General features: G+C 38.1%; 1 protein-coding gene across 1 annotated transcript in view; it reads right to left on the bottom strand.

Annotated features, from left to right (window-relative positions):
* Positions 1 to 424: 424 nt before the first annotated feature.
* The window catches only part of LOC121389125, a 28,852-nt gene continuing 16,877 nt past the window's right edge, over positions 425 to 12,399 (bottom strand). Inside the window, exons 4-8 of the mRNA XM_041520737.1 lie at positions 11,084 to 11,212; positions 10,325 to 10,438; positions 7,267 to 7,426; positions 3,322 to 3,412; positions 425 to 874 (exon numbers count right to left, since the gene is read on the bottom strand). Coding sequence (XP_041376671.1) covers positions 729 to 874; positions 3,322 to 3,412; positions 7,267 to 7,426; positions 10,325 to 10,438; positions 11,084 to 11,212 — 640 coding nt within the window. The 3' untranslated portion in view covers positions 425 to 728. The remainder of the gene's footprint in view (positions 875 to 3,321; positions 3,413 to 7,266; positions 7,427 to 10,324; positions 10,439 to 11,083; positions 11,213 to 12,399) is intronic.

Here is a 12,399-nt window from a genome sequence, read left to right as displayed (position 1 = left end):
TACTAATGATCTGAAGAAAACTTGCTATACTAGTTACATGTATATATCTGAAGAAGAAAACTCGCTATACTAGTTACATGTATATATCTGACGAAGAAAACTCGCTATACTAGTTACATGTATATATCTGACGAAGAAAACTCGCTATACTAGTTACATGGAATACACGTGCAAAGCGTGCAAATGAAGCGCTTTGTGAAAAAGCAAGTTATGGGCACTTAGCAGACCTTTCGCTTTCGCCCTAATTTACGTGCAAATGTAAGCATGTTTTCACCATTAGAACTAGTCGACAGTGTCAATGACAGTGGATTTTAAATCATTTATGGGTTGCTTAGACCCACTTTCGTCAAAATGGAACAATACCATGCGTGACATTATGGTCTAGCTAATATAATTGACATTCAGAAAATAATGTCGAAAATATCGTCTGACCCTTAAATTCTTTTGAGTAGTATATATAGAGGAACATAGACATAGAGAGGAAACCCGATACATTTTTCCATTAGTAGCAAGAGATCTTTTTTATTCCTCATCACAGACTCTCACAATCACAAGTCAAAGATGTCGTGGTCCTCTCCCAGATATTCCTCATCACTGACTCTCTCAATCATAAGTCAAAGATGTCGACAAGTCAAAGATGTGCGGTCCTCTCACAGATATTTGTCATCACTGACTCTCACTATCACTAGTCAAAGATGTCGCGGTCTTCTCCCAGATTCTCACAATCACTAGTCAAAGATGTCACGGTCCTCTCCCAGATTTTCCTCGTCACTTAGCGACAGCAGACTCTCCGACTCGTCACTGTACTCGGGATATTCAAGATGGTCCTTTTTTATTGGCTCGTCAGGTGGATGTCGAGGCAGCTTTCGCTTACCTACACAAAGATCAATTTGTAAATACAGTTACCACTCATTTCTAGCTACTTTGTAACAAACTATTCACCTTAACATTGTAATTTCTAAATTGCAATTATAGCTAAAAAAACAAAAAAAACAAAAAAACTACATATGTCAAGTAGGAAAAATCAGTTAATAATCTGTAATTATCTCATTTCGAACTATTACATGTATTGTTTGCTCCAGTCAAATAAAATATTATAGTTTCTAAGTTGCAATTAAGGGTAAAAAAAACAAAAAAAACTACAGTCAAGTAAGAAAAATCAGTTAATAATCTGTAATTATCTCATTTCAAATTATTACATGTATTGTTTGCTCCAGTCCAATATGGCTAACTGGTAGGCAATAAACATTTCTTATCCTAATGTATTAAAACTTGTCCTGTCTTTTTTAAATCTATTATTTATTAATTTATTTTTGACCTTGTATCCAATTAAGGTTCATGCATGCTGTTGTCAGTCCAGGACAGTGGGTTAGTGGTTAGTGAGAAAACAATTGTTAAAGTGGCCTTTGAGTTATTAAAGCATGCTGTGGGTGGGAGCCAGGATAGAGGTGCAAACCCAGTACCTACTAGCCTTAACTCCGAGTGTAATAGTGCAGAGATACGGTCTTGATTGCGGAAGGCGGTTTTGTCGTTGAGATAAATAAATAAATATATGGATGAAGTTCGTAGGCACTTTATCACAAACAGAACACATACCACAGCCTTCGATACCAGTACCTACTAGCCTCAACTCCGAGTGTAATAGTGCAGAGATTGCGGAAGGCGGTTTTGTCATTGAGATAAATAAATAAATATATGGATGAAGTTCATAGGCACTTTATCACAAACAGAACACATACCACAGCCTTCGATACCAGTACCTACTAGCCTTAACTCTGAGTGTAATAGTGCAGAGATTGCGGAAGGCGGTTTTGTTGTTGAGATAAATAAATAAATATATGGATGAAGTTCGTAGGCACTTTATCACAAACAAAACAACACATACCACAGCCTTTGATACCAGTACCTACTAGCCTTAACTCCGAGTGTAATAGTGCAGAGATTGCGGAAGGCAGTTTTGTCGTTGAGATAAATAAATAAATATATGGATGAAGTTCGTAGGCACTTTATCACAAACAGAACAACACATACCACAGCCTTTGATACCAGTACCTACTAGCCTTAACTTCGAATGTAATAGGCTTAACCACTGCCTCAATAAGACACAACAGTAATACTTGACTTTCAATCAACACCAGTATCTCCACCAAGCTTTAATACTGGTTCAGTCATTGATAAGATGTGAAAAATGTCTCCGCCAGTTGCCAAACCAGACTGTTCAAAAATATTGTTAGAGAATCTTTTTACAAAGATTTGTTAAGACACAGTCTAGAAACAGTTGAAAATTTTTTCATCCAAGCCATTGTAGTCATTTTATTAATATTTATTTATCAGAGTATTTAATTATTAGAGGAGTTAAAGGGACACACCCCAGTTTTTAAACACTACAGCATATTTTTCACTATTAGAGCTGTTTATTATCACTGAAATCAAACATTACTTATATTTTATTGTTTAGGTTATTCATTTCCGTACAACCGAAGTGTTTCTGGTCATCCTGGTGTTTCGAACACCACAAAATGCACTTTTCATATTTTTTAAAAATGCACGTGCATTTGAGAAGTAGCGGTTATGGAGTTACCAGACTCTTGTTTCATTCTGTTGTATCCAAATTTGTTACAGGTTTGTAAATTAACCAAATTTAGTGTCCATTTTTTACAGGTTGAAACTAGGCTCTAGGTAAAAAACGATGCCTTAGTGTTTAAAAACTAGGGTCTGTCTCTTTAATTAATACATGACTGAAACATACTGAATTACATTCAGTGTATAAATAACAGCTGATCAACACTGGTAAATTAAAATACAAAATACGATGACTTGGCAAACGAATCAAGTTGTTATTAAACCGTTTATTGTCACGTTAACATACTAAAGCCTGCAGCTTCTGTGGAGCACGGACCTGCTAGTCAAGTATTCTCATACAAAAATGGAAATACTGCGGCTTCACCATTCATCTCAACATCATCCATGTTTGTAATGTCAATTTTTTTTTTTTTAAATGTCTTTGTCTCTGTGTTAAATGTTTGTAGCGTTTAAAAAAAAGAAAAAAGAAAAAAAAAAAAAGGAAATGTTTTATTTAACGACACACTCAACACATTTTATTTATGGTTATATGGAGTCAGACATATGGTTAAGGATCACACAGATATTGAGAGAGGAAACCCGCTGTCGCCACTTCATGGACTACTCTTTTCGATTAGCAACAAGGGATCTTTTATATGCACCATCCCACAGACAGGATGGCACATACCACAGCCTTTGATGTACCAGTCGTGGTGCACTGGCTGGAAAAAAAACATAGAAGAAGAAGAAAGCATGCACCTTTAACCAGAATGAAAGGATCCTCCTCCTCGGACACTTCACTGTCAGAACTCGTGGCCATCTTTTCAAAGTCCACTGTAAGACTGGAAAGCTAAAACAACAACTCATGGGTAAAGAATTCTCATGAGCAAATATTATTCTGTTTGTATAAATGCTTGGGTTGGCCATTTCATTTCGTTTATTTTCGTGCTTATATCCAATTAAGGTTCAAGCATGCTGTCCTGGGCACACACCTCAGCTATCTGGGCTGTCTGTCCAGTTACATATAGTTGGTTAGTGGTTAGTGAGAGAGAGAAGAGGGTGTAGTGGCCATACACCTACTCATTGAGCCCTTAAGAACTCACTCTGGGTTGAAACCGGTACCGGGCTGCGAACCCTGTACCTACCAGCCTGTAGTCCGATGGCTTAACCACTGCGCCATCGAGGCTGGTTTGGTTGGCCTAAGTGATATCAGACATTAGATTTCTCAACATGACTGAAAGGTTCTACCACAGGCTTGTAAAACTGATGTATGCTAAAGGCATATTGTTACAGACCACTGACCTATTTAAAGGTCTAACAAAGTATTACCTGAACAAAAATAATTTGATTTGTCCCTAAATGTACTTTATTCAATCATCTTCATACTCCATTTATTTACCGGCCTCGGTGGCGTCGTAGCAGGTCATCGGTCTACAGGCTGGTAGGTACTGGGTTCGGATCCCAGTCGAGGCATGGGATTTTTAATCCAGATACCGACTCCAAACCCTGAGTGAGTGCCCCGCAAGGCTCAATGGGTAGGTGTAAACCACTTGCACCGACCAGTGATCCATAACTGGTTCAACAAAGGCCATGGTTAGTGCTATCCTGCCTGTGGGAAGCGCAAATAAAAGATCCCTTGCTGCCTGTCGTAAAAAAGAGTAGCCTATGTGGCGACAGCGGGTTTCCTCTAAAAAAATATGTGTGGTCCTTAACCATATGTCTGACGCCATATAACCGTAAATAAAATGTGTTGAGTGCGTCGTTAAATAAAACACTTCTTTCTTTCATACTCCATTTATTACTGACATTTTGTAAAAATAATTTAATTATGGCAATGGTCCATAATTCAAAAACTAAAATTGCCGAGGGATGACATGGATTTTACTTTATCATGGTTCAGTTAAGGTGATACGATAGCTAGATTTAGTTTCCAACAATTAATGTAATTTTTATTTAATATCCATTTTTAGAGAAATAAGGTCCTTAAATCCGTGACAGTATGCCTTTAAGTGGGGGGAGGGGGGGGGGGGTCACAAACATTTTAAAGATAAGTTATATACACAGTGCAGGGAATGTTTTGTTCAGTATCGCCTTGTGATTTACAATGCAACTGTTAGAAATTGCTACACAATTTTAAAACATTAAACAGTCGTTTGTAATCAATATTCAGTTCAATACAAATATCACTAATCAAGATTTTGAAGGAAGGAAGGAAATGTTTTATTTAACGACACACTCAACACATTTTATTTACAGTTATGTGGAGTCAGACATGGTTAAGGACCACACAGATATTGAGAGAGGAAAGCCGCTGTCGCCACTTCATGGGCTACTCTTTTCAATTAGCAGCAAGGGATCTTTTATATGCATAATCTCACAGACATTGATATGCTGTTTGTGGTGCACTGGCTGGAATAATAAATAGCCCAACGGACCCACCGACGGCGATCGATCCCAGACCAGCCGCACATCAAGCGAGAGCTTTACTACTGGGCTACATCCCGCCCCCTCAAGATTTCGAAAACAAAATATTGCCTGCAATGAAAACCCCTAAACACAACACCCATGGGACCAAGTAAACAATCTGATTTTAAGGGCTATCTAGTTTAATGAGGTTCTGTTCTGGACTGATATTTATAAAGGGATTGTAAAAAAAAAAAGTCTAGTTTTGAGGGAATTCTGGTTTACAGTGGGTCTGGTTCTGAGGGGTTTCACTGTATAGTAAATCAAAACAAGAAAATGTTTTGAGCCTCACAGCAAAGCGACATTGTTGTCAAACCAAATTATTCACAGAAAATATGTGTTTGGAACTCAAAATTGCCTGTTATTTCTTACACACAAAAAACCCAGAAAAGGTACCGGTAAGTTGGCTATTTGAATAACAATAAAAAAAAAGTACCATCCTGTTGTTTTCTTAGTAATTTTTTTTACCCCTGGGATGCACAAAATGTTAGGGAAGGTGAAGTAGTTAATTGGTACATGGTATTTGTGGAGACTGAAATAGGATGTGGCACTGGACTTTGAAGCATAGGCACACGACTATTTGGTGCAGATACTTTTAATATAACTGTTGACTTTATTGTCATTTGGTCAATCGCAGTAGATTTCATAATCATGAGGTATTTTCAGGTTGCCCAACACAAAGAACAGACCACAATAAAATCAGTATTTCAGGCAGAGTACAGGTATAGCCATCATAGCAGGAAAAAATGCCCCAAAAATAGAGCCAGACATACATGTGTAAACAACAGCTTACACTTTAAAAAAATGGCTAAATATGACTTTTATATTTTGTTAGCAAACATACAATGCATAAGGTTCAAGCACGCTGTCCTGGGCACACACCTCAGCTATCTGGGCTGTCTGTCCAGGGTTAGTGGTTAGTGAGAGAGAAGAGGGTGCAGTTTGGTTTTAGTTTTGCTTATAACTAAGTTGAAGCAACAAATGGCCCTACATACATATATAGAATGCAGTTATTATTATTTTGTTTTGATAACATGACTTCGCACAGTGTTAATTAGATGTCAGCTATTTGTTTTAATGTATGACTAGTTGGCCAATCATATGATCCACATTAATACACATATTTCCTGACAAAAACAATGGCATTTTATGACAATAATTATATTCTCTTTAAAATTAACCTTTGTTCATTAACGAATCAGTTTTAGTTTTGAATGTTAGGATGTAAGTAATAATCAATTACAATTACATGTAATGTAGTCTAGTATTTCCACTAATGATGAATGGAGGGGGGGGTTACCACGCTCTGCCTATTTTCTGGTTCACCCAGCTGGCACTGTTTGGTGTGTACCAATAGTCTGTAACACCGCTCTCATATATGCATGTTTGTTTGTTTCACTGGCCTCGGCACTGTTGTGGTTAAGCCATCGGGCATAAAGCTGGTAGGTACAGGGTTCACAGACCGGTACCGGCTCCCAACCAGAGCGAGCTTCAACGACTCAATGGGTAGGTGTAAGACCACTACACCCTCTTCTCTCTCACTAACCACTAACCCTGGACAGACAGCCCAGATAGCTGAGGTGTGTGCCCAGGACAGCGTGCTTGAACCTTAAATGGATATAAATACGAAAATAAGTTGAAATGAAATGTTTATTTTTAAACTTCTTTTTGTGATTATATCCACTTAAGGTTCAAGCATTCTGTCCTGGGCACACACCTCAGCTATCTGGGCTGTCTGTCTGGGTCAGTAGGTTAGTGGCTAGTGAGAGAAAGTCGGGTGTTGTAGCACCTACCCATTGAGTCATTAAATTCGCTCTGGGTGGGAGCTGATACCGGGCTGCGAACCCTGTACCTACCAGCCTTATGTCCGATGGTTTAACCACGACACCACCGACAGTACCAGATTTATAAGGGGGCAAAAGGGGCAATTGCCCAGGGCTCCCCTGCCAGAGGGGTCCCCCAGATTAAGGACTTCCAATATAAAATATTTTTAATAATTATAAAATTAGTTTATTTATTTTGTATTTGTCATGTAATTTAATTTCTATGTTGAGGGGCCCCCAAACCTGAAGTGCCCCACAAGGTCTAAATCCAGCCCTAACCACCGAGGCCCGTCATGTATGTGTTGTCTTGTCTCACTGTTGAAACTTGAACACTGCATTACCAAGCGACATTATAAGACTGGAATGAATGAATGTTTACAGACACTCCAACATAAAATTATAAGACAGACTATATTACCTTCTGTTTATCTTTGGTCAATCTGCTCCATTTTCCCTTTTCAACCTTTCTCAGAGAAAGAAGAACTTCACTGGGGCGAATTGAAATTCCTGTCTTTTGTGGTAAAATCTCACCAAAGAGTTCGTAGTCAAATTGTTGATTAATTCCATTTAAAGATCTTCTGCAAAAATTAAAAAAAAGATACATAAAATTAAAAAATGTAATCATCAGTATTATTTTGAACTATATACAGTTAAAATATGCAACTCTATACAAATGGTACAATGGTGTATATGAAGAGTTCAGGCGCAAAACGCGATATAAACCATTTTCTTTCTAGTTTTTAGTTAAAGCCATTATTGTATGTCAGTAAGGGCTAATCGTAGGCCCGCTGATTTGTCGCAAAAGGTGATTGATCCTTATGAAATTGTACTGGGTAAATCCTTTTTTTTTATATCAAAACGCGATATACGCCAATTAATTTTTTTTATTTTTTTTGACTGAAAATGAAAAATGGATATATTGCGTTTTGCGCCTAAACTCTTCATATATTGTAGTTTAGTTTATAGACTGTAGCCACAAAAATTATGAGAGTCAAGAATGCAAAAATTTTAAACAAATGCAACAAAAATAACAAAGTGGTGCAAACTACCAATTAAATCTGACTGAGAAACTAAGAACTTTGATTTTAAGGGACACTGGCTTGTGACTTCATTTGTGGGAGGGACGCTCATTTGTTATAACTGTAGTAGGAAATGATATGTTTAAAAATTCATTTCAGAGACCACTATGTTTTTCGGGGTATGTTTTTTACAACAACAAAATCAAGTCTCCCTTCTGTTGAAAATAACTCAGTCGGACTTAGCTTCATCATAATAACAGAGACTTCAGTATGACTGAAGATGGCCATGGAGTAAAACAGCAACCACACAAAAAGAAGGAACGTTTTATTAACTTGCAAATATCAAAGGCCTCCAGTCTTGCACACACACAACCAGCCTGAAGTTGAGTTAAACTGCACACACAAGCAATGTGGTGGCTATGAAAACCTCAGATAATCATAAATTATGTATACATAGCACAGCTGAAAACTAAGTTGAAAAAAAAAAAGAGTTTTGTTTAACGACACCACTAGAGCACATTGATTTATTAATCATCGGCTATTGGATGTCAAACATATAGTCATTTTGTCAGTGATAGAGAGGAAACCCGCTACATTTTTCCATTATTAGCAAGGGATCTTTTATATGAACCATCCCACATACAGGATAGCACATATCACCGCCTTTGCTGGGGCGGATCCAGCTTTTCTGATGAGGGGGGTCCAAGACAAAAACATAACATTATGAAAAGGCACTATTGAAAAATTACACACGGTTCACATGGACCATAATATAATAGTGCTACAACAGGGACGCTGGCAGACGTATTCTACAGTGTTCTATACATTGACAGAAAATGCCAATATTTTATAAAATTAAATTACCGTGGTATTTGAACAAATCAAAACGGTTATGATCGTTCAAATATCATGTGACTTAAACTGCACTTGCGCAAATCTAGTATTTTTGTACAGGCAGCGAGAGTCCTCTAATCGTTTGAAAATAATAACTTTAAAAAACTAAATAAATTTGTAAAAAAACAAAATCAAGTCTCCCTTCTGTTGAAAATAACTCAGTCGGACACTTCTCATAATAACAAGGACTTCAGTATGACTGAAGACCCCCCCTGGAGATCCAAAACAGCTTTGATATACAAGTAGTGGTGCACTGGCTGTGATGGGAAATAGCCCAGTGGGCCCACTGACGGGGAAAAACTAAGTTGAAGTAAAAGACCGGCCTTGATGGTGTCGTGGTTAAGCCATTGAACATACATGTAAGCTTTAAGGCTGGTAGGTATAGGGTTCACAGCCCGGTACCGGCTTCTACGCAGAGTGAGTTTTAATGACTCAGTGGGTAGGTGTAAGACCACTACACTCTCTTCTCTTTCACTAACCACTAACAACTAACCCACTGTCCTGGACAGACAGCTCAGATAGCTGAGGTTTGTGCCCAGGAAAGCGTGCTTGAACCTTAATGATGATGTAAGCACGAAAATAAGTTGAAATGAAATGAAGTAAAAGAAACTATTGAAAAATACACACGGTTCACATGGACCATAATATAATAGTGCTACAACAGGGACGCTGGCAGACGTATTCTACAGTGTTCTATACATTGACAGAAAATGCCAATATTTTATAAAATTAAATTACCGTGGTATTTGAACAAATCAAAACGGTTATGATCGTTCAAATATCATGTGACTTAAACTGCACTTGCGCAAATCTAGTATTTTTGTACAGGCAGCGAGAGTCCTCTAATCGTTTGAAAATAATAACTTTAAAAAACTAAATAAATTTGTAAAAAACCTAAAAATCATAAATAAAAGGGGCACTTCTCAAATTTGAAGGGGGGTCCGGACACCTTGGACCCCCCCTCTAGATCCACCCCAGCTTTGATATACAAGTAGTGGTGCACTGGCTGTGATGGGAAATAGCCCAGTGGGCCCACTGACGGGGAAAAACTAAGTTGAAGTAAAAGACCGGCCTTGATGGTGTCGTGGTTAAGCCATTGAACATACATGTAACGTGCACTGGTACGCAGTGGCCGACCGGCTTTACCTGAAGTGAACATGATACAAAGCACCTTCATAATGTACGTGCACGCACGCAGTGTAGCCGTAAACCACTAACCTGAAGTGAACATGATACAAAGCACCTTCAATACCCATGTACGTGCACGACACGCAGATGGCTGAAACTAACCTGAAGTGAACCTGATACAGGAAAGCACCTTGAACCATAATGTACGTGCACGCACGAAAGTAAGTTGAAACTAACATGAAGTGAACATGATACAAAGCACCTACATAATGTACGTGCACGCACGCAGTGGCCGAAACTAACCTGAAGTGAACATGATACAAAGCACCTTCATAATGTACGTGCACGCACGCAGTGGCCAAAACTAACCTGAAGTGAACATGATACAAAGCACCTTCATAATGTACGTGCACGCACGCAGTGGCCAAAACTAACCTGAAGTGAACAGAGTTTTCTTTCACATTGAAGTCTTCCTTCTTGGCTCCACTGACCTTGACAGCGAGGACAATTTTAAAAGTATCCTGAACCCATGTCACAGCGGGTGTGGATCTGAAGTGAAAAACAGCACTGTGTGTTACGGGAATATTACATGTCATAAACAACATTCTATCATGACCGCGAGAAAACACCACTGTGTGTTACGGGAATATTACAAGTCATAAACAACATTCTATCATGACCGTGACAAAACACCACTGTGTGTTACGGGAATATTACAAGTCATAAACAACATTCTATCATGACCGCGAGAAAACACCACTGTGTGTTACGGGAATATTACAAGTCATAAACAACATTCTATCATGACCGTGAGAAAACACCACTGTGTGTTACGGGAATATTACAAGTCATAAACAACATTCTATTATGACAGTGACAAAACACCACTGTGTGTTATGGGAACATTACAGGTCATAAACATTTTATCATAACAGTGAAAAACAGCACTGTGTTACAGGAACATCACAGGTCATAAACAACAGTTTATCATGACAGTGAAAAACAGCACCGTGTTACAGGTCATAAACAATAGGGACTGATCCCAGACCGACCGCCCATCAAGCGAGCGCTTTTCCACTGGATTACGTCCCACCCCAATCAGTTGAAAAACAAATGAGTAATTCCTCCCCACCCCTCCATTGTTGCAATCGCTAGCAGTCTGTGTTATCATCATCTGTAACTAGTTACATGTACCTGGGACTGTCTGTATCCACACAACGTTGATTCATAATAACATGCTGCTCTGGTAACCGGATCGCTAGAGATGACTCGAGCTCTTGACAAAGACCACGAGTCTTTGAGTCCAGAGACTGGTTGAGTAGACTGAAATATTATTATTATTATTATTGTTAAAGTCAGTAGCAAGGCCTCAGGGTAGAATAATCTAGAAATAATTGAGCTACCTTATATGTAAATAAACATTTTATTATTATAATTATAATTATTAATGCAGATATTGCAGAACACAAACTAAGACTTAAACAAGAGTACTGGTGAGGTACATAATACGCCCGTCAGGAGTTTGATGGAAAACCATAGATACACCATGGAAAGTAGGTCACACTGACCTAGTAATAGTACGCAATACACTACCATCCCAAATGGTTCCTACATGTGAGGTTTGATGGTCCTGTATGCATAGATCTGTATGCAAGATATGGTGAGGACAAGGATTTACTGTTATATACAGTAGACTGTGAAAAGTTGGTCACAGTGACCTAGTAATAGTATGCGACACACTGCCATCCCAAGTGGTTCCTACATGTGAGGTTTCATGGTCCTGTATGCATCTGTATGCAAGATATGATCCAGACAAAAAAAGTTAACAGACGGACGTACAGTCGAATCGATAATGCCATACCATAATACGACCCATCATAGACGGGCATATTAAAAATATCTGTCAACTCTCCCAGATTCCACGTGAGCTTTCTGGTATTTAATTACATCTCAGTCTCCTACCCAGGAAAACATTCCTTCACTTTAAAATGATGGTTATACATGTACATGCATGATTGAAGCTTAATAAGAATAAATGAAATAAATGAAAGAACCAGTGACCTGTAAAGGTAAATCCATAAATTTATCCATTGATACATGTAGATAAAGTGTTATTATTTAAAATATGTAAATCTTAACAATAAAAAAAGAAGAAGAAAAAAGTACATTTATCACCTAATTTTATCCCTTGAATTATTTCATTAAACATCAAATTGCAAAGTGACAATTTCAAGATGTTATAAACATCTTACATGCAACTCAACACTTTGATGAGCCAGTTACACAAGTTTCTGTCAAACACAAATAACTATCTAAAATACATTACTGGCCAGAGATCGAGAATCGGTCCCAGACTGGGGAAAAAAGGGCTTTTCCCCCACCCCTGTTACTGGCCCATCTGTTGAGAAACTTTCAACAGTATACAGAGTGTGGTTTGACAACAAAAAAACAAGATTCCTTTCAAATACATTTGAGAGAATAGTCAGAGTCACCACAATATTGATGAAATT

Source organism: Gigantopelta aegis, chromosome 14 (genome assembly GCF_016097555.1).
Source record: "Gigantopelta aegis isolate Gae_Host chromosome 14, Gae_host_genome, whole genome shotgun sequence".
In the NCBI taxonomy this organism is placed as follows: Eukaryota; Metazoa; Mollusca; class Gastropoda; order Neomphalida; family Peltospiridae; genus Gigantopelta; species Gigantopelta aegis.
This window is presented reverse-complemented; position numbering and strand designations above follow the sequence as displayed.